The 23,999-nt window shown below is 44.7% G+C and overlaps 1 protein-coding gene across 1 annotated transcript in view; it reads left to right on the plus strand.

Moving 5' to 3' along the window:
* The first annotated feature begins 1,285 nt into the window (after positions 1–1,285).
* The window catches only part of LOC109860505 (semaphorin-2A), a 289,634-nt gene continuing 266,920 nt past the window's right edge, over positions 1,286–23,999 (plus strand). The window contains exons 1-2 of the mRNA XM_020439626.1: positions 1,286–2,089; positions 16,262–16,474. Of these exons, the coding sequence (XP_020295215.1) occupies positions 16,469–16,474 (6 nt within the window). The 5' untranslated portion in view covers positions 1,286–2,089; positions 16,262–16,468. The remainder of the gene's footprint in view (positions 2,090–16,261; positions 16,475–23,999) is intronic.

Here is a 23,999-nt window from a genome sequence, read left to right on the forward strand (position 1 = left end):
TCAAGTATGAAAATACATGTAGGTGATTTTTTTCGAGTGTAAAAAGTCTAATTAAAACGAACAAACCTATTGCGTGTAAATGCGTTCATCCTTCCTCGATAATATATGATACAGCAAGATGATCCACTTTGCTCTCCGCTTACAATTACGCGCCGTAATGGACGTCACGATGATTATCCTCGCCGTAACGCCGAACCTCATAACAGGAACGCCAAAGTCCATGGAAATACACGCCCACGCACGCCGCCATCACTGCGAACAAATTAATTTATCATTTCGCAGTTACGGTCAACAACATTTTGGGGAAATAATGGCTAGTAATAAAAGCACGTACCTCAGCTAGATCCAATCGGGAGGGAACAGAGTGAAGTGAGCCCCGCGACAAATCGTTAGGCCGGATCTACAGCAATCGCAAAAGTTGCAAGTGTGACCAATCGAATCGAATCGCATCGCAATCGAATATCTTATGGAGATTTTGTAAATGCAATTTGCGACCGCGATTTCGCGACAGATTCGGCCTAAGATTAGGTTTTCGATAGAAACGCGACGAAGCGATTGATTGCAAAACACTTTTGACTTATCGAAAATTGATGCAACTCGATATGCGGAGATATTAATAAAGGAACCGAGTGTATACGGAGTTCACTGAATGTGAAGCGGAGGAAACTACAGAAGTAGGCGCGCGAGAAAGAGAGAGAGGAGAAAGAGAAATAAACGAACGCGCAAAGTGACGGAGACGCGGAAAAGAAAGGAACGCGAAGGAGAGGAGAGAAAGCAGCGCGCGGGTGGTTGCCGGCGGGACGGATCGAGCGAGAAGGCGCACAGATGCGGTACGTTAACAGATAAAGCGGAGAGAGAAAAGGAAGTTCGAAAGGGACGGGCAGACGCGCACGGAGTGAGAGCGGAGAGAGACCTTTGAGCGCGAAAGAGCGCGTCGTAGAACAAGGACGGAACGTACGCCGCATGCGCGCAGCATGGGTGTATCTTGGGCTTTCCCCCTCCCCCGCGGCTGCCCTCGCACGCCCCCTCATGGCTCGATTCAGTCACCGGGCCGATTCGCAAGCGTAGGGATACCGCGCTTTTTCGCTCCGCGACGTTCTCGGGCCGTTGTCAACTTTTGCAGAAATCGTTTGCGCGTTTTTTCGTGAGCAACGGAGCTGTGCGATCCGTGATCGACGCGATAAAACGGCGTCGCCGCTGCCGGGGGGCCGCGACGTTCCAGCGCGCGCAGCGTGTGCCGCCGTGCGTCGTCCGTTCCCCCGTGTCGAGAAGAGAGAGAGAGAGAGACAGACTGACAGATTCAACGTGAGAGGGGAAGAGACGTGCGCGCGAGAGTGCCCCAGTTTCGGTGCGGTCACATGTGGACGTCGAGCGGTGTAGCGCCGCGGGGAAAAAAGAACAACGGTGCTAAAGTTCGCTCCCTGTCGTTCGGCAGGCGTCTTCTTCGTTCGAGGATACGCGGCGATATCTCAGTCGAGTGTGACAAACTCGTGTACATTTTATTTTGTGTGTGAATAATTCGTTTCGTGCTGAGAATCAACGTCAATCAGAGGTATGAAATTGTCGAGCGTCGTGATTAGTGTCGGCGTCGGTATGAAGTTGGCCACGCGCGACCGATGACGATTGGTCAGTTCGGCGGGCACGAGCAGCTCCGAATTCAAACGAGACGCGTGCCTCACTTCCACTCGGTAGCTCCGTTACGTCGCGAACCGCTACGCTGATCGTCCCAATGGCGATGTGCCGATGTGTGTTTTCGCGCGTGTTTATGTTTACGTGACCGCGTGAAGAGTTTTCCCGTGCGCCCGCGGAATCGTGCGTTTTCCAACGGTGTGCACAGTGCAAAGTGGATGCGCTCCTCGGTGACATTTATTATTCGACGAGGAGATTCAAGAATCCGCGACGACAAGCCTCTGGCGAACGCTTCGATGCGATTTTATCGACGCGTTCATTCTCGCTTTCATTAGCTTCCGCGCAATTAATTTGTCACATCGCTGCTGAGTGTGCAAAAAACCGGGACGCGATTGACAGGCGAGAAATTTGAAGCAGTTCTTGTAGTCGGAGAAGTCACTTGGAACACGAGATCGATCGAGTAAGTACTTCAAGGTCACACGCAGGATCTTATCTGCGCTCAGCGATCGCAAAATCACTTGTTCGCGTCATGATAGAAATTTATTATTTAAAATCGAGCATAAAAATAAGAAATTCTCTTATCACATTTTCCTGCGATGCAGCGTTACGTGTTTTTTTGTTTTGATAAAAGTTCAACACACGCACACAAGATTGAAGCATTGTTTTTTTCGGGGGAACAAGGTCGAGGTGTTTACGAACGTTCGTCGCGTTCGTTCTGCGGTATTTTCTACCTTGCACAATTTATTATTCGTGTTTAATTTATTATCTCCAACGATGTGAGATTTTAAATAATAATACTAAATATATATACGAAGAGAATATTTTAGAATTTCTGCACATAGAAATAATTAAAATATTGTTGTGCAGGTAATATTTAATCAGAGTGGAGAGGTTACTATAATCAAGAATAAATCAATTGTTGTTTCACGATTTATTTATTTTTATTGAATTTGTGTTTTATAGAATTTTTGCTGATTTTGCTCTGAAATGTTTTGTTGCAGTCTTGAGTTTAAATTAATCCCCCACTTTGATATTGCGACATTGTATTCTCTGTGTGTATATATGTATGTATATATACATATACGTAGTGTATATATAAATAATGTATATATAAATAGTTAAAATTATATACATACGTAGAGTTATATATTAATACGTGACAATATTTATTTTGCACTTTTGTTAGCACTCGCAAACAAAGTCAGTGAAATAAATACGGTAATACTGTTATCTCGATTGATTGTTAATCATTTTCGAGAGCGCAATTTCTCTATTAAATTATTTCTACTACGTTTTCAATGTAAATTGAATGTTTAAAAATTGCATGATTGTTTAACGATATATATTTTTGATATCGCGAGTTTGTTGATGTTCAAGCAATGTCGTTCGTACATAAATTATATTTTTTCAACAATTTTGTACGGTTGCTCTTAAACGTTCTTATTGTGTTACCATCGTGCAATTGTATAGGTGTTAAATAACTTCTTTTCGATGTGTTGGCAATTCCAAATTGCTTTTCACATACATACACGTCAAATTCAGAATGGTACGATCTCGCGCGTCGATGGTGTGAGAAGAAGAATGCAGTCGACATTGACTGCCTTTTAGAAGTGCATCTCGTGTCGTTATCCCGCGCGTGCAAACGACAGCGTGTACGGAGTATTAAGTTATGGAGCTTTCATTACGTCTATGTGTCTTGTGCTCCGGTAAATATGTCCTATATGTGCATATATACAGGATGTCCGTCCGCGTGAGGAGATACAGTCCAGCTGTTCCACGCGCTCAAATACGGTTGCCAGGTACGCGGCGACTTTCTCAATGAGAAGAGTAAATAAAACTGTACATAATAACAAACGCAATGTAAAAATTTATTGTTACATATGTCTTCTCACGCAGAGACGCACGATTATTTATTACGGATCTCTATTATATAATAATTCATTAATTATTGCGAATCTCCGCAAAATGACGGATTTTTTGACTCAGCACAATCCGCTTTATCTTCTTCACGAGAAGTAGCACGTTTATTATCGGACACCTTGTATACGCGCACGACGACGTCGTATCTCGTAGTCCCGAAATGACCCACTCGCAATGACATCTCTAATATATCATGGCAAATATTTGTTCTTGTGTTCCCTGTATCGTGCTTATCCTTCTCGCAACATTCTCCTCCCACACGTAATTCGCAATGTAGATAGATATAACCGGCTGTATTTCGGATTAAATGAGAGATATACGTTTATATTTTGGATTGCGATGTATTGCGCTACGCAGCGTCGAAAAGTGCGCCAAAATTGCTTTTTCATGCCGATATGCATTATGAAATTTACTCGCCGAGAATGCAGCGCTATACATATATACATATCGTTTACGGAAAAACAAAAATAATATATATTTTCGCGGAGTACAACGATGCCGATTTTTCGCGGATATTTTCACATCGCATTCCTCGCGCGCGAGCGCGTGTGTGTGATTAGTTTTTCAATGCTCTCGCGTAGCAGATTACCACTCCACATGCATTTGTGTGTGCTACTTTTCTTGCTCTCTCTCTTTCTCTCTCTCTCTCTCTTGCTCTCGCTGTCTCTTTCCGCTTTTCGCTTTCATGACCTGAATTTTCACTCTTCGATTACGCGCGAGTTACAATGGCCTTTGTCGGTTCTTCGTTTTCGTTATCGCTATTCTATCCCCTCCTTTCTCTTTTTTTTTTAAAGACCGGATAGGGTGAAGCCAGGGATAGAGGTTGACACGGCGCTCGCCCGATTACAAATGTGAAATCGATCTCTCATTGTCGGAGAATCGACGAGGCACGGCGCGACCAGGCCGCTACTGCTGCTGCTGCTGCTGCTGCTGCTGCTGCTGCTGCTGCTAAATCGATTCTCGGTAGATAGGGCCGAACGAACGAACGAACGAATAAACGGCCCTCCTCGTTTCCGAGGAAGAACGAAGTCTCGTTAGTCACGCTGGTAATCAAGGCTTCGCTTCGATTTCTGTTCGAATTGCTCTCGATGTGTTTGTCTCTACGGAAAAGGATTCTTTAACGAAATCCGTTACTATATTCGTGAAAACGTGTTTTATGCAAATCAGTCTTCTTATTTGCCAAGAATTGAAGTACCGCGACTAATATAAGCGCGAGAAGAAGAGATATGTATACATGTATAAGTGCTTTGACATTAAAGCATACAAAATTCTGGAGTTTACTGTGAATAAGATGCAACATTTGATCGTGCGAATTGTAAGCTCCGCGTCTCAATTGTGAGTTTCAGCCGCGAGATCGTTAAGCGTCTTTCTCCTCAGCTTTCTCGAGGATCAAATACGCTATTCGTTGAATTCAGCGTTGTCGAATTCAGCTACCGCGCCTTGCACGAAAATGCGGTCAAGTGTATTTCGCTGACTCAATTACCGCGGTAAGCGGTCAAAATATCTTACTTTTGCTGACTGAATTATAAACTGACTGTTTTCGCATGTGTGTCTAGTGCTTGTGTAAACGTATACTTTATTTAGTTAAAGAGTATATCAATGTGCTGCGCGTGTGTGCGCGCGGTTAGCATACATGTTGCGGGTACATCCCCGATCAAAGTACGCGCTTTATAATCAGCAACGTTTTCGACCAGCGTGTTCTCCCTCTTGGCTCTTGCTCGTACCAATAACAATCGGGAAGCCGGCAATCTCGAAAGCTCAAACAGACAATCACTTCTAAATACAGTTCGAGGGTGTTTTGATTCGAAACACTCCAACACGGAATTGCTTTGGTCGCGCGGCTATTTAACCAGTGAACGACTTCAAAGTCGCTTGAAATGTTTACTCACGAGCGTGAAAGCGAGCGAGAAAGAGAGAGGGAGAGAACACGCAAAATGCATAGTGCGGAACATGAGAATGAGAAATCAAGTATTCAACGTGGACGTTAGAAAAGTTGATTTCTGCAAATTCCGTAAATCCGATACGCAAAGAAAAAACACGGCACACGAATTATCGTCCGGTAATGTAAATTGAGTTCGTTCGGATTGCTCTTATATCTTTCATGAGCTTCATAATCGCGTGAAATGACACGACGTAACGAAGATGAAAACAATCGTTTTGTCTCACAAAATGTTTCTTATCGCATTCGCATCTATCTCAGAAATCTCGCTCACACTGTTGTCTCGTTAACTCGATCGTGAATAATTTTCCCTTCCCTTCCCGCAAGCGCCTTTCTCGCTCCGATTGCATTTATTCTCCGACGACGAAGGAGTATGCGCCGCTCTGTTGTGTGTTTCGCGCGCGCGATTGTAAATTAAATTTCGGAATCACCCAGTGAAATCTGAATTAATGCATTTACTTCGCCCACTCTCGATGTCTTTGAACATCTATTGCGAAAAGTTTGACCAGAGAACGCGGAGCAAAGAGAGAGAAATGGAAAACACCGATGAGAAAGTTTATTTAATAGGAGTAGTACAAAGTACGATTGTCGCGCCGGTTTCCATGGCGTCGTTGCCGCTCGCGCGTACTCTCTCGTACGCACGAGACCTTCTATTCTCTCATAGACACCGTAACCCCGGTGCCGTTACTGCACAGGTATTGGAAAATAATGAAGAATTTCGCCCTCGCAGCTGTTGTATCACCGCGCGCGCGGTTCAATGGCGGTCTGTCGATGACAACGAGGTAATTACTTTTCAAACAGCAGACGTGCAAATGAACGGCGGTTTAATCTGTCGATAATATCCCGAGCATCGTTACCGTTTTTATTTCCCTTCTCTCTGCACGTTCCAACACGGAAGCGGCCAACCCCGCGCTCTGTGTGTCCGGCTCCGCGCGCGCGCGCGCAAATTCTCCGCGCAGATTTAATCCGCTCACAAAGATTGCCATACACGAGCAAAACGAAATAGTTTTTTCACCACTGTGTTGGATTATATTCTCTCTTTTTTGGTTTTCGATCGTGGTTTTCGACATCCGACTACATGCCCCGCGGTTAAAACGAGACCTGGGAAATGGTTTGTCTCTTGACTTGTTTCGCGCATTTCACGAAGTAAAAGGTAAAGAACGACTCTATGTGAGTAATAAATTATATATATATATATAAAAAAAGTGACCGCACATTCTGTACCTCGGTCGCATTTCTTTTCAGGAAACGTGTATCGGTTGTATAGCGCGCACGTGCGTTTGTCAGTCAACCGACGATCGTTTTATTCGAATTTAATGGTCGTTTGTACAGCGCGAACTCTCTTAAACTGTCGTACTTTTCTCCGCTGCGCGCGCTGACAAACACCGGTGTAGTGTTATTGCGACAAAAACAATTTAAGGCCCGTGGCAGTGGCGTGCCTTTCGATAAATCATGACTTATTGAACGCGCGGCTCAGTTTTGAAGCTCACTCACGAGGGGGCCACGTCGCTCGTGCGCCGTGATACGTCATAAGTCACAGCTGGTAGCACATTGCGACGACATCATCCCCTGCTTGCTTGCCTGCCTGCCTTTCTGTCTGCCTGCCTGCCTGCGTGCCTGCCTGCCTATCTCGAGATTGAGTGTGTGTGTGTGTGTGTGGTGTTTGTGCGTTTCGTCCTGCTCGTGCTCGCTAACCGTCCAAAGCTTCCTTCGCGGACTTCAGCCCCTACGATGGTGAAGTGTGCGGTCTAGACGTAATAGTCCCATTAACCGGTTCTGTATCTTAGCAACCCAAGCTTGCCCTCCCGGGGTCGTTTATTGCTTACTATGATTGATACTGTAAAATATATCGCGCCCCCCAAGCGGTGGAATACAGGGTGTGTAGACGTCGTCGCTTTTATTCCTTCGACCTATCTCGCCAACCCGGAGAGTCGATCGCGTCGAATCTTCGGTCGGACACGAGCGGATTTGCAGAAAGCGCAAGGGTGCGGAAAGGGAGAAGGGACGCAATATCGCTCGTATTGCGTACACGGCCAAACAACGTCATTTATCCGCACGCCCGCCACTCGCCCGTCGGCGATATTTCTTTTGACTACCGTGATATAAAGACAAGGGTAGGAAACGATTAATATCGATACCGGTGACACACGTAGATTCATACATCATCGTCCGACTCTCCACGCGTCGTCGGGAAATATAATCTAATTACCAGAATTCCCGAGACAAATGAGAAATCGCGCTCGTGTGATCTTTAGAAAAGTTTTCGTCTACATACGTATACACAGACGGTATATATCCCGTTATATTCGGTCGTGAAATATATATATATACAATATATACACATGTATATATAAAGGTAAAGGTAGTGTGTGTTTCGGTCGGTCATCATTACCGGTGGAATATATCGTTTTTCATTGTAACTAGTTTCTCTATGCGCGCGACTGATGTCGAAAAGAGCGAAACGGGCTTAATAACGCTGTCAACCGTGACAGACAACCGCGCGGGGGTCGTTTCGTGCAATAACCGCGTTACATCTAGCTTCGTTGTGTGTTTAGCGTATTGTCCGAGGCGTATACGTACGTACATGTTAGCTCACGTGATAGATCATGCGCTTTTTTTTCTCGCAATAGCGTGCCAGTCGTACTTCCTGACTCTCATTCATAAATCATATTCCGTGTGGACGCTTTACCTTGAACCTACTTTCACTGCGAACAATGATCCCCGCGACGTCGAGTCATTAAAAAAAAATCGCGCGTCGCGGGGGTGCCGTGAGTCAGGGGTTGTGAGTACTCTCGAGAGAGGGTTACGACGCCCAGATATACGACGACGCGTAACCCGGCTTAAGCCGATCTCTCGCACGCGCGCACAACCTTCGAAATTCCCCGCAGTCGTCAATCAGCTGTAATTCCCTTGCATGGTTGTGGAACATCCGTGGATAAAAAAAAAAAAGGTCGTAAATGCTTTCTGCAGACGAGTGTTATGTCGCAATATGCGGGTAATCCGAATACATTGCGAGACGGTTAGCAGTCGGACGCGTACGTACGGGGAAGACGCTGATTCACAGATCGATATTATTCCTCGAGCTTATTTCCTTATCTCTTTTTCCTCGAACATTTTGACCAAAACTTGCTTATACTGAAAAAATTAATGTACTGTAATCTACACGATATGCGTAATTGAATAAAACAATATTTAAGGAGTTAAAAAGTGATTAGTTCGAACAAAATAAGGTCGATAATTTTCTTTCGATGTTTTGTCCTTATGTACATTTACAATGCGTGTTGTCGTATGTTGTTCACGTTGATCTTATTATTCCACCCCGGATGAGCGCTACGAGTGGTGTGATTTATGACTTTTGCTAAAGAGAGGAAAACGAGAACAGTTATTTATAAAATGGATTCCGTTGAATAACGGACGTAACTTGGATGCGAGAGCGGCGGTACCGTGGGAACGGAAAGCGTAATACGAACGAAGTAGATTACATGCAAATGAAGAATCGATGCAGATTGTGGACGGCAACTGAAATTGCATTATCCTCTTTGGTGTCGGACAAATGCGCGTCATCATTCAACTTGCGCAATAGTAACGAACGGACACAATGGTAGAGAATCATTTCTTCCCTCGACCAATACATTATACCCGTGATGGCCGGCGATATGGTTGACAAGTGATCGCTCGTGACACAGTCATCTCTGGTGACTCTTCACCTCGATATCGTAATCGTTTTTCACGTTGCCGCCGCTGCCGCTGCCGCGACACATGTTCACGAGGCTCTTAACGATAGCGTAAAGATGACGTCCGGAATTATTGCTCTCTTCTGTGTTTCTCCTCTGACGCGCGTTTTTTCACCTCGTACGTGACTTTTAATGCATCATTGCTGACCTCGATCGATCATTCTTTACCGCTTTATGTTGCACAATACTTTTACTGGTCGATAATTACTTGCAGCAAGTAATTATCGACCTAACCTGTCCGACGTACGTATACAGGGAACGAGCGCGATAGAAAACATCTGACGTTATTATTCGGTCTTTCGTAATATTCGCGGTAACATCACGATTCGTCATTTTCAAATCTTTCATCTTTCGCCTTCGATAGGCGCGGGAGGCCCATTGAAATATGATTTTTTTCTTCCTTCCCATTGAAATATGGTTTTTTTTCCCTTTTTTGCGGATGTAATTCCCCGTACAAATGGAGGTTGTTCCAGGCGAACTCTCGGGGTCACGTCGATGACCCAACTGTCCTGACACTAACCCAACCTTTCATACGAAGGGTTACCCGCGCGCGAAAGTTTGAGAGAGAAAGAGAGAGAGGGGAAAGGAGAGAATCTTAAGCCATCCAACCCCAACCATAATACTCTCTTCGTCTTTCACCCTCTCTTCAGACTAACGCCTGCCCGGAGAGTTGACTATCTCGAATCCTGTCTTCTCTAGCTTGCCAGCTGAGAAAGCTCGCACATATTCACGAGCATCATTCCATCCGATATCGCCCACATTCGTCGTTTGCGTCGAAACAAATGTGTCTCTCCCGTTCTTTTGATATATGACGTGTGTCATATTTATTATGCGCATATACAATTTGGAAATGCGTTCCCGCCAATCTGATGTTAATACGAGTATCATTACGTAATGTTTTATGTTTGTGTGTGTGTGTGTGTATATATATACACACATATATATCTGTTAATTAATTAATGATTTGTCGTAGAAAATGTGAGCACGTGCAAACCGCACATGTAAATTTTTACTAATTAATTAAAAGCACTACCCGAAAGCTTCAATCACTCGCTATTATTCATATCTCTCTTATGGTAATTATCGAATGACGATCATTACCTTGAAATTCTGCAATACATCGAATCGAACTTTTAATCATTATTCCTCGTCGCGCTTTTATACATATTAACCGATAACCGATATCCCATCTTTTCGGAGAAAAGATTCAACCTCAGTGTATATAAAGCATTTGGTTTCCGTATTGATGGCGGCGTTGTGTGTTATCGAATTTTTTTTTCAGGACCCAACGAATGTATTTACAGCGAAGTTCATTAATGCACTTTGTTTCTGTTAGAAAAACATGTAGAGGGTTATATGCTTTTTATCGATAGCATATCCCATGGAAATAGGATATTGAATCTAACGACGGGGTCAGTGCTTTAATGAATATGCATCAATCGCGTATGAAAAAAAAATATCGTCCGAAAATATTCATTTCCATAGTAAAAGATTATTTTTCTCAATGTTAGCACACGCACGCACAGAAAATTCCGTATTTCAGCGGATTATTATTTCTGTTTAAAACAGTAATAGCTTTCCCGATGTTACACAGCGTACACTCGATTTACCCGTGTCTTTTCGAGCGAATTCGTCCGTTTGATTAATTATTCTTTAATAATCCAGTAGATAACCGGATGTTGAGAATATTTATTCGACAATTTTCTTCAAGATATAATGGGCGTATACACGCGATAATGTCGCTTTATCCGCGATACCGTAAGACATTAAATTATATTGCAACTCACGAACTATCAAGAACCCTCTCTCGTGACACTCCGCTGTCACGAGATAATTAATTTCTGCTCGAGACAATACGTAATAATTTCGTCTGATTATGTTTCTTGGCAAGGTTTTTATCTCCATGCTTCATTTTCCACGTTAAGGACAATTCCGTTGAATCCGAGCGAGACGAGTTTCTCACGCTCCTCTCATAAATCTTTGTCTCTCTCGGGTCTGAGAAGATCTGATTGGCGGCAATTTCCTCTGCCGCTCTCACCGTTTCCTTTCTGTTAACAGTTGATCCCTCACTACTCCTCGTCTCGGTGTGCGGGACGATCAAATGCAAATTTTAAAATGTCACCCGAGCGTCTCTGTCGTAGAACGTGTATAAATATACACATTGTAAATTTAACAATGTCGTTTCAAAGTCGCGCGCGAAATATGCGATATCGCTAATTTGATTTCTTTAAAGAAATTAGCGGTAGCACCTGCCGGATTCACACTGCCGTAAATATCGCGCGCAGATTTCGGTTTATTCAGCGATCTGCGAAGCGCAGACGCGGCGTAATTACGGGGCGCTGTCTTTCTTATCGCAGAAACTTCACGAAAACGCGCGGGGCCATGTCTTGCTCGTAATGAGCTCTCCGTAACGGCTTAAGGTGCTACGACGGGGTCTCAGTGAAGAAAGTTAGTTATTTACTCGCCGGTGCTCTGACAGCTCGTTTACGTACGCAACGCTATTTCATTTCCTAGACATTTCCGGATAGGCACTTTCGCGGGCAAACACATTAAGGCGCGCCCGACTGCTGCTCCAGTTCTCTCCGGTGTGCAGCGCTCTTTCAAGATACTTGATTTTACGATCTCCCTTGCCCGACCTTCGATCCACCTTTGCCGAGGGTTTAACTTTGCCTGATTGAGAACCACCTTTTGCAAACACGTTAACTTTCGGTTGACTTAATAATTTGCCTCGCAAAACCTTATTTAAGTCTTAAATGGTTTTCCGAAGGGATATCTCGCAGAGAGATGCACGTCTATGTGAAGTATACTATATCTTCGATACTTTTTCTTATGAAACATAGAACTCAAATATCTCGAGACCAACCTTATCTTCATCTGGTAAAAAAATAATCTGTGTATAATATCTATCTATGTAAATTGGCGAATTAAATATCTACACGCGTCTGTTACGCAAAACTGGAAAAAATCTATTCTGACCGTCGAAAAACTCTTCGATCTTTGATGCTGGCGAGGGAGTAGAAATTTGAGCTCTGTTTCCGCTCAAGGAATAATTGTCCGAGATTCCGGTCACGAGTCACCGGAACTGAGAGCCGTTAAGCCGGAACTAATTGAACTGTTGTTAAGGGGAGCCGGTCAGAGGTGAGCGCAAGGGTGTTGTAACTTGGGTATTATAGAGATTCTCTGACAGCGTGGCATCAAATCCCCGGTGATAGATCTCGTGACATGATGGTCCGGAATCATTAATACACTCGGTAAATTCTCGAGACAGTAAGGAGCCGCACATCGTCTGCTTCCGCGTGTCAATACGGAGAAAACCGATTGTCGGCGAGCCGAAACATAGTTTGAATTTCTAATCAGTACATCGCGTAATGAAACTTTTTCAATATAAAAAGTTGTAACTATGTATTCGCAACAAGAGTAACTTTTATATAATTGACAAAGTGGAAGTACACTTAATTCCAAGAGTTTTTGAACAGAGTTTTTTTTATTGGATATTACATAAAAGCATTTCCTTCTTTTCGTTCTTAAGTTTACTGCCGCAAAAACGCGAAATTCTACGGATATATTCGCGTGAGAAAAAACAACCAAAATTTAACTACATATATTTTGAGACCGGAAAAGTTCTCATCACACCGGGGTCGAAAAAAAGCGACGTTGACAGAAACGCGGCGGAGGTGAACCACGGTGGAGCAAATTTTTGTTCCGCGAGTTGGAGGAAAATATTTCCCGGGCGCGAAACTCTTGACGGCCGGCACGATGGCTGGCTGGCAGCCACCCTCTGAGCTCGTTCGCGAATAACGGAAAACCGCCGTATACACGTAGATGTAATATTATTGTTAAGAGGCGCTATGTGTTACCTTCGAACGAGGTGCGGGTGAAGGTGCAAGAATAAAATAAGAGCAAACAGAAGAGCCATTTTGGTGCACACATACACACACACACACACACGCGCGCGCGCAAATTGTGACGACAACCAGAGTCGTCAGAGGGAGAATAAAGAAGGAAAGAGAGAGAGAGAAAGAGAGAGAGAACGAGAAACGCGTCAGAAAACAAAAGGGGTCCAGTAGCTTCCTGTTTCGTACTTTCCGCGCACTGTTCTGCGTCATTCGCCGAGGGTGTGAATGCCGGTACTTTGGTAAATGCTCTCCACCAATTCGCAATTGCAGGGGCGTACATATAGATAAAGAATGAGGTTAGGCTGCGTTCATGTGAGTTACGTTTAAAACGAAACTTTACGAACTTTCGGCCGCTGCAAACAAGATAATGCTGCATGTGTTATAGCAATGTTTAATTAATCTTTTTTTTTTTTTTTTTTTTTAGATATTTTTGATCTTGTTTTAGAGTTGGACGTATATTGCAATAAAACACGCGGTATATATTTGCATCTTTGCATAATAAATTTACAACACGTATTTTACGCGCATATATCAATTTTTCTTAAAGAAAATTACAACGCGTTCTTGTAATTGCGATTGGAGTTTTCTGAACGCGGGAAAGTGTTAATTGAATTACGCGTGCCTGCACATGGGGTTGTGTCCGATCGCAGCGCGAGACCTTACGTCGCGTCTAATTCGGATTTACGATCGCGGCGTCGAAAGTCGTCCCGAGAAGTGCAATGCGTCCGCATCCGGTGAAACAGATAATTGTTTTCCGCGCCGTTGTGTACCGGAGATGCATGCACGTCTGACGCGAAGGGCGACGAGCATCGTCGCGGAAAAAACAGCCAGACGCCGTCGTCATCGTCGTCGTCGTCGTCGTCGTTGTCAAGGGCGAAGATGAGACGCGGCGAAGTTCGCCGGCGGTGACGCGCAACGCGCGTGCACGCAAACATGCACGCACGCACGCACACACACACGCGCATACACGCGTGGCTGCGAAAGAAGGGGCGTTGTTAGGGGGCGTCTGGTTGGGCGTCTGGTCCTATTGTCCATACACGCGGATGGGTTGGCTCTTTACTGAAATGCAAGCCTGAGTTTTTACTTCGTGGGGTGAGAAGAGCGCGGCGCGGAGGAAACACGCTGGGAGGAAGAGGTGAATCGCCTAGGGGTGACTCGACCGGCGACGCCGACCCTCGACGCGACTCCTCGTCGCGCAGACGGCGGACTAGAAAGGGTGCGCAGGTATTTTCCCGACCCCCTTAGAAGACCACGAAGTCGCGCTACTTCACCGGCGTTACGATGTCTCTTCTCGATTGTCGTATGCGTCGCGCACGATGTTTGTTCACGGTGCCGAGGATAACACATCGCTATATATGTTTTTCCTCGTGCCGCACGTAATGAAGGATACGAGGGAAAAATGTGTGAGAGAGAGAGAGAGAGAGAGAGAGCAGAAATGCGATAGAGTAAAAACAAAAATAAATATAAATGAAGTTTTAGTTATGTTATTATTTTTATGTTATTACGTGGTTACTTAGCATTTTTACTTGAATTATTGTTAAAAGAAAAGCTACGACTTTAAATTCTCGGGTGAAGTACGCGTCTACGAAAGAAAGAAGAGAAATATACTGTTGTGTTCGGCTTATATACACGCTATGCAGTTTTCCGTCTGCTTTATTCTAGCGGCGCTATGCATCATCATAACATGTAATTAAGTTGCATTACACAACCCGTTGTTCCGGGTGCGCGGTGTTTTGTCGTATTTCGAAAAAGAAAACACGTTAGGGTTTGTTTGCGTTGTGAATTTCTCCATATATCTCATTCGGTACAATCCCGTAATTATTCCGTGATTACGCCGGGCGCTTTTTATTAAAATATTACAACAATGAAAGATACTTTATATACATTCGCAAATGCAGCGAAACAATTTTATTTCGTTAAACACGGTAAAACTTGTCGACAAACACGTTTAATCCCGCTGTGTCATGCTGAGAAACATAATTTAAAAACACGTATATACGCGCGATGTCGCTGTAAATATAGTGTACACGACGATGTAGAGTCGAGAAGTGCATCGCGCGAGTTGTTCCAGCGAAGTCGTCTCATCGAAGAGAACGACGGAGAATCATATCTCGCCGTTCTCGTTTTCCCTTCTTGTAAGAAGAGCACACGTGCAGCAAGCTCCACTTTCTTCGCGCTTCCTTCTCTCGCCAACCGGCCTCGTCCAGACTATTCCGACTTCCAACTCCTTCTCGCCCTCGATTTTGCCACCTTTATACTTACTCCTGCTCTCCTCATTTCGTCCAGGACGCGTTCTACGACCACCAGAGGCGCGGCAGTTTTGCCGATTTAAGGTTGTCGAAGTTATAAAGCTTCTCAAGCGTTCCCTCGGGTTCGCAAGTTTTCTTGAAAGTCCTCCGTTCCACGGCTACCTATTTCCTTCGTTTTCTCCGCACTCTACCGGGGCTCGCGGCAGAGCTCCTTTTTCCTCCACGATTACCTGCAACGTGTCAAAGGAGTAATTTTCCTGTTTCGTGCTCCAACTTCCTCCCGGTTACTTACCTGTGAGCGGAGATAATGCTTCGCTGTAGCTCTCACACCGTGAGAGAAGAACCCTTCAGGGGTTTCGCACGTATTCGTGGACCAAGAAGGCGGGTAGGGAGAGAGGGAACGGTTGGTTACGAAGTACCGTACCACCTCTCGTAAACATGTACCGCGCGTATATTTCGACATATCTTCTGCTTGATGGATCACGTATGCCGTATATTTAGTTGACTTGGGAGGAAGTTAGATGTTTTGAACGGGCGAGAGCTTCCGCCTCTCTCCCGCCGTAACCACTATTTACACGGCCGCGCACACACGCAGCCGTAAGACGGCGGCCGAGTTAAAACTCTTTTGGAATTTCTAACACGTCAACTCGTAAAATACTTCGCGCAAGAAATACACTTTTAATATATTCTGACTAAATATAAATTCTTAAAAAGTAATATTTTACAACAAGAACTATTGAGCTGTGTGCGAGCACTTCTTTTGAAAGTAAAACTAAAATTTTCACGTCATCTCCGTCATTTTGTCCCCATAATTTATTCACATTTAATTCACTCGAAATGAATTTGAATTATTTAACTCGGTATAACATTTTCTTTTCTCTCTATTTTTTCCAGACATGCTACGTACGGTCGAACATCGCCGGTTTGCTGGAATGACAGTGCTGCCACATCGGCGCGAATGCGAAGTGTGACGTCCATCGGATTACGCGCGATGGAACGATTGTTTTAAGGAAGAGCGTGACAGTGCAAGCACGAGGAATCGTGCGTTACATACACATCGTCGCCGTCGCCGCGAGAGAAGGAAGAAAGCGTACGAGAATAATGGTGAGTTTCAAGCAGATTGTTTCCGAGTGTTTTGGCAGTTGTCACACTTCCGTCGAGCGAGCTCGACGATCGAGTGCATTTGAATATGAATTACCGATTATTATGTACACCGCCGGCTTTCCTCCGTTGTCGTCGTCGTCATGGACGGATCAGGGAGGAGAACGTGTAAACTCCCTCGAAATATATTCGGGCGTAGTATTGTCGGAGAGGGTTTGTAACCCGCTCGCGCAGGACGGTCCATCCCCGCGCACGGATTCTGTTCTCCGATCGTGCAGGGGCGGTTTTTCAATTTGCCACTTCTTTCGCACCATTGTCCGTGCAATCCTGCGCTCGTTCCCCGCGCGCGCTTTCGCGCTCGCCGATATCGAAGTTTCGGCAATTGATTTCTCTTTGGAGCTCTCTTCGACGGACTTTTGGCGAGCGAGGCACGGTGAATGTGAAATAACGCACCAACGCTCGAATTTATATTCCGAGCTGCGCGAATTACAGATACACATATATATCGCCTCTTCTCTGAAATCGAGATAGACCCCCGGAAGTTCGCTCGCGCGGAATATGGAATATATCCATGATGGATGAAGTCTCGGTATATAGTTATTTGAGTGCAACTTCTAATTTATCATCGCATTTTACAGATCGACGCTGTACAACGTGACTGTATGTGTGTGTGTGCGTGTTTGTATACAAATTAGTTTCTACTTTTATATTATTCTTTCGAGCGCTCTCTCTCGTAAATAAGTTTATACTCGCAAATATACAATGAGAGACGCGAGAGAACAGGTCTTGAGAACGTCGCGCTTAAATTTTACAGGCAATTCACGCGCAACGTAGATTTATTTATGAAGATACTTCGACGAGATATTCGCGAAATGTAAATAAATGAACGACTCTATATATGCATAAGCGCGCGCAACATCGGGACGATAAACATATAGGTAAGACCGAGTCTTTTTTTTTTTTTTTTTCCACGAGTCGCGCGCCGAGGTGTTCGCGAGATACACGCGCGAAATGCATATGAAACGTCAAATGCACTCGGCGTCGGTCCATCAAAATGCAAATGTCTTTTATCCGCGGTGGTAATATATGCGTCCGTCGAGAATCAGTATTCAGGTTGAGCGCGGGCCGATCCGCCCCTGCGGTACCACAACCCCGGGTATGCTCGCTATCCGTGGGATACTATATAGTAACGACGGTGGGTAAAGGAGAAGGGAAGAGTGGTTGCGAAGGGTAGAGCGAAGCAACCCTCGAAAGAGATCGCGCGGGCACTCGCAGTATTCTCCCGGTCAAATCTTTATTTTACGACCGATCCTGTCGGATCAATGACAAACCACGAGGACAAGGCCTGCATCGCAATGTTTTTCGGGCGGAACGAAATCGATCTTAATTGATATCGGCGCGCCGAAAGTGCGTCGATGCGGGAATAGCCGCGCGCTTTATGCCGCTCGTAAAGCAGATAAAAGCCGGAATTCAATCTCATTCGAGTACCCTGGATTACCGTCGGTTTGTAGATTTCCGGGAAATGACTCGCATTTACAGGATACTTTTTCTAAATAAATGCTTTACTCGAGAATCCGTAGTCTTGTTTGCGACGTGAGCTACGTAATGATCGAAAACGATCGAAGGAATTCAAGATACAAAGAAGTTAAGCAAGCGGACACGTCGAGTGTACAACTGAATGAGCGATTAATTGTGAGAAAAGAGCTATTCGCGATAATGAATTCCTTGAAGAGCGAAGCATTACGTTTACTCTTCGAGTTTTTTTTTTTTTGTAACTGCTGGTATCACAGCCACCAGTTCTATGGAATCGTTTTTTTTTGTCTTGAAATGGAAAGGAAAAGACCATTGATTCTTTGCTAACTCGAGTCAGATGCTTAGAAAAAGGAACGATTTTATCACGCGCTAAATTGAATCCGGATACTCCGGTGACGGTCTTAAGAGGGTCGTTGATGAGAAAGAAATAGAATAGAACGAGAACAAAGGACGGGTTCGCATTTATCGAAGAAGAAGGAAGGAAGTGTTGCATGTATTTTTCGCAGGTATTGACTCTGCGCGTGCTTGCGCGTCCGGGAGGCATTTCTTTATGATACTGTTTGCTATTAAATCCGTCGCAACGATTGTCTGAAGAGCTTTCTCCCCCGTTGAAGGACCTGCGACAAAAAACGCGCCGTTTCTTTTGTTACGAGCGCTTAAATAGAATAAGATGTTATAGTCCCTTTCACCTGGGCACCGTAGCGTTAAACTAAGAACCAGAACTCTCTCTCTTGAAAAAAAAAAAAAAAAAAAACAAGTTTTAAGATAATGTCTTAACGGCAGAACGAATCCGCGAGTTGTAATATTACGTTGTTTTCTTTGCGAGAAAGACGGCGAGCCGGCAATGCCGAGTCTTTTATTACCAATGTCTGTGCTCTTTAACAATATTAATGAATGGAATTGTTTGCGATGCCGTAACGACATATTCCGCGAGCGCGGAAGAAAAAATGAATGCAAGAAAACATATATATTTGTTTCTTGCAAACTGCAATACTTCGCTCTACAACGAACAATAATCTCTTTTATCTTCCACAAAGAACGATTATCGAAGCTTAATCGATCAGCAGTCGTGAAACGCGATGATACCTTCACAGAGGAATATATATATTTAATCGCGTTTAACCAATCGAGACCACTCGTTATTGAATGTGCCCATCATTGACGATGAGATTACAGTGCGCGCGCGCGCGCGCGCTATATCGTTTAAATTACGCAACAGAATTGATTCGGAATCAATCGTCTGGCAGTGGCAATTGAAAAAAAAAAAGAGAGCGGCACAAGAGATGTTCCGCGTCCAGCCAATACCGGTGAAAGTTTCGACGAAATATCCGATTTCGTTCGGTTGGACGATCCGGAACGATCGCGCCGTTTAACCGATCGACGCGGTAAAAAAAACTCAAATGAGTTTCTACTCCGGCCTTTTGCTTCTCAATCCCAAAAATATCCCGCATACGTCTCTCTTCTTCGATCTGTCTCTCTTCTTTTTTTCTGCTCTATTTTAATTGCAAAAGTTTCCGTCGATTTAGCTGTGCGCATTATTGAGAGACAACTTGCACGCGCGCGCGCGCTTTAAACTCTTCTCTCTTCTCTAAAAAAGAAAAAAAATGTAATTTCTGTCGCAGTTATTTTGCAGAGAACTCTCGCAGTTTAAAACTGATTATGAGCTTTCGCGTTATCGATCGCGTTGGCGAGATGCGTTTTTTTTTTTTTTTTTTTATCAAAACCATACCTATCTAACTACTGTTGTACGCAGTAGAGTATCGTTTCTGTTGTGTAGGACAAAATTTTATCCATTCTCTTTGCCGACCGTATTTAAATCATCGGTTCGCACAAACTGCAAATATAGGCTGTGAAAAAATATTCTAGTATACCAGTATTTACAGGTGAGAGAAGAGGAGAGAAATGAAATAGAGAAAAAAAAATATGTGTTTGAAATATTTGATACAGAGCCGTGTTTGATCACGGTTTTCGTTGGAGCGATTTAAAAAATAGCGTGATTGAGTGCCGACGTGTAAGAGCAACGATTGCAACGGAATCGTGTTTCACGTGTAAGAAGCAATTCACGCTCTCATGAAATCACCGTGCCACTTGCTCGCGGCAATATACGGAAGGGAGTTACTTATTCGTTTGCGTTGTGTATCGTAGTCATGTTGCAAAAAAAAGAAAAATTTGCATTTGCGAGCGGACTCGCGCGGGAGGCCTGCATACTAATAAGTCGCCGTAAGGCGCGCGCGCGGTGTGTGCGAATAAGGTATAAAAAGCGGGGAAATTAAGAATAGAAAACGCTGGTCAAACTTAAGGGTCGCTATACTTCAAATACCGGAGCTGCGAATGATAGGAGGAAATGAAAGCGTAAGAGAGAGAGAGAGAGAGGGAGAGAGAGGAAGAAAAAAACGTCGAGCGCGGATAAAGTAAAGACACGAAAGCAAAGTAAACATCTTCATTTCCTCGGGAAATTCGCGTTGCGAAGAACAGGAGCTCGCGCTCTCCGCGTTCGAGAACGCGGTCTTTTCTTTTTTCTCTCTCTTTTTTTTTTTTTTTTTTTTTTTTTTTTTTTTTTTTACGCTCGTTAAAAAATCTCTCATTGAGTTCTGTATGTAAGCGATTCTGTCGAACGATTTCGAACGATTACTGTTTGAACAGAAAATTATTCTATCAAATTAATCGGCAGTTTTGTAACGGCGACCGTAATATCGGAAAGATTATATACCGCGTACATTTCTTTCGCAATATTCCGAGTGTTAACGAGAGTTTTAGTTGGAGAAACGGCACTTCCTACCTAACCGGGTCGTATCTTCGCGTTATCACCGCGTTATCAAGAATTATGACATCGCGAATAGCGGATTACGATGAAACAGAAGCGGGTAGAATCCGCAAAGGCGCGTGCGAACAGCCGCGCGATATAAGCTCAGTGTCCTCGCAACACGCCTTCGACGCGGTTTAATTGCCGATAATGGAACCACCCCATACGTATCGAACGCGAGATTTTACCTTTATGCATCCACGGTTACCATCGAGTCATTTACACCACGGTGTGTTCCCTCGTATACGATGCCGTTACTATATACATCCGCGCGTTGGTAATAATAGATAGCCCCGGCTCGCAAACTCAAATCATTGGATTGATGAAGCACGCAATTGCACCGGCATAAACCTTTGGATTATCTCTCAGGTTGGTTGACCCGTTCGTTGGATTATTATGTTTATGCAGCCGCGGAAATCGATTTATTGAGAATATCCGCCGGTATTTACGGTTTACGTGTTCTGTGTTAGCATTTTCTACAAAATGATCGAAAGCGCTCAAGTGTACCGGTTTTTTTTATTTTTACAGTAATTATAAAGTTCTTTGCAACAATTGCAGTTAACTAATTGTTTTTCAACAAACGGAAAGAGATAAGGAAAAGATGATAAGAAAATGATCGTATAATGATCTTTCAACTTGGAAGAAAAACTTTAATTGGTTTGTAATATCAATCAGCAATCTCGTGGAATTACAATTATCCTCTTTATTGTGCAAAGAAAAATCTACTCGAGAGAGAAAATTACTGCGTTGTTTGTTCTATTTTTTATTCGTCTCACACCGCGCAAAGAAATCTTGGTTTGTACGTATATATTTGCGGACAAATGTCTCCTCTAATTATTTATCTCTCTCGAAAAGCGTTTTACGTGTACTTTATGATATCGCGTAACGTCATATATATATATTCGACACGGTGTACGTAAAATATTGCTTTAGCGATAGCCCGATTCAGAGACGAATATCTATTAACCCTCTCGCGCGCGCTCGCGGGTACAACACGGTACGCCCTACCGTTTGCAAAATTTATGCGATTCCCGAAATGCCTCTCCGACTCTCCCTCGGACCTCTGTGCTGTCGGTACGTGAGATACACCGCAAAGGGCCGCGTTACCCCCGTTTCCCGTACTTTCGTTATTACCCCGCTGATGCCTCCGGGTGGCGCGGTCGACCATATCGATCGAACGGGTGAAAATGGCACTCCGCCGACTAGATACTTATCGTTGTCCCTTCCCGTCCAGGCCCTGTGTAAAGAGAGACGAATATTACCCGTCCGCACGTGTTTCCAGGGCGCGCGGCATAAAGTTCCCGGATCCTTAAACAAGTCTCCCATACGCCTTGCATACATTTGGCGGGCGGAGAAGAGCAGAAGGGTAGTTTAAGACGGCGAGCGAAACTCGAGGGACGGAGAACGAAAAATCGTTTTGCGCGCGAGGTAACCTTCCCCCCATTCCTTCCTTTGGCTTTGCCGGTGTTCCTTTTCCGACGTCCTTATTTGTCTCATCCGCAACCGGACTGATCAACGACAACTGATAGCCGCGCCTCACGAAAGGGGTCTTAATGTCGGGCTGACTCAGTTCCGCGCGCGTTTGTTCCGGAAAGCAATAAAGTTAAGTGCAAACAGCGAGTCTCCGCCTTAGTCTATCGGTCTCTTTATACGTAGACCCGAGTAGGATGAAGTTACACCTTTCTTCCGCCCCTTTCGTTTATAAAATGATACACGTGTGGCGGCCGAATGCGAGACCGTTCGTGCGTGCGACTTTTTTTTTTTTTTTCGATAGAGTTTAAGATTACCGCAAAACCCTAGAAGTCTGTGTCGGATGTTAATTGAAATATCGGGGGACACGCGCACCACACACAACCACAGATTTTGTTCCGCGTTTGAAACAGAACGGACGAGTATTACATAGTTGGTATACCGTCTGTGTTTCGCGTAAAGCTTTTCCAAGCGGGTTTACGCGTTGTTTTGCGACATTAATGCGCGTGCCGGGCGAAACTTCGGAACGCTTTTAGCGGCGGCTGGTGGATGTAGAAAAACGCGGAACATGCGAGACACATAAATATTATACCCCTTGTTCAGCAATGTTAGAAGCTTATCGTTATTCCGCACACGTTGGCCGTTCGTCGCAGCCCACAGGCACTAACTATTTACGTTGCGAGTCGTCCAAGAACCTCCCGGTAGATAAACAGCGAGGGGGAAACGACCACCACACTATCGCCGCCCCACGTAGCTCACCTCTCGATGGCTGTAAGCATTTAATTTGCATAGAAACGCGACTAACTTTGGCTATTAAACGCTCCCCGCCTCGAGGCTCGCGCCAGGTTTCAATTACCAGAATGGCAAATCTTGAAGATTTCCCTTCTTCATCTCCTCAAGGTTGTCGATTTAAATGTCCGCTCTGAATCTCGAGATGGTGGGATTCTTCTAACACCGCTGCTTATTGGCGGAGGGCTTTTTTATTTAACCGTAATTATCGATTCCGACCGGAAGGAAAGAGACATTAAATAGAATGGCCATTTAAAACTTGCACAACGCTACAAAAAAGAATCTCACAAACGACGATGATTGTAAATCGTTAAAAGCGATTTCTCTCTCTTTCTTTCTCTCTCTCTCTCTCTATCTCTTCCCATGAAGATTCTCTCTCGACGCTTTTGCTGGCGTTCGTTTCCGTTTTCTCGCGCGCAGTGCCATTCTTCGCGCGATTTACATTCACTAGGTGAGGGCTGTTGAAGCGAAAGGGCCGTTTGACAGTAAGTTGCGGAAGTCGGCCACTTCGTTAGGACGATTTGAACGCGCGATCGCATATAAAAGCGCAGTTGCTCTGACTCGTGGCGATGCGCATCACACACCGCGCGCGCCGGTGAAACTCTTCTCGTTACGCGAACAGATGCTTATTCAGTGACGTCATGCAGATGCAGCTGCAACACCGCATCGCACATCTGCATCGGCCGTTGCCGCGCGCCGTATCGCGAGAGGAAGAGCTACCGCGATGGCTCTTTTCACAAACCACTTTCCATCATGTCTTATCGCCTAGCGCATCTGTGGCCTCATTTGCAGCCGTGTATGGAAGCGCACGGCCGACGCGCTCCCTTCCTCTATCTTCTCGACTCGTTTATTCGCCTTCTGTGTGTCTCATTTTCTGTGTCTGTCTCTCTTTGAATTTCGCTGCTTGCCTTTGCCTCCGCGCGTGCTAGAGATCTC

Source organism: Pseudomyrmex gracilis, unplaced genomic scaffold (assembly GCF_002006095.1).
Source record: "Pseudomyrmex gracilis isolate BER0280 unplaced genomic scaffold, ASM200609v1 scaffold_8, whole genome shotgun sequence".
In the NCBI taxonomy this organism is placed as follows: Eukaryota; Metazoa; Arthropoda; class Insecta; order Hymenoptera; family Formicidae; genus Pseudomyrmex; species Pseudomyrmex gracilis.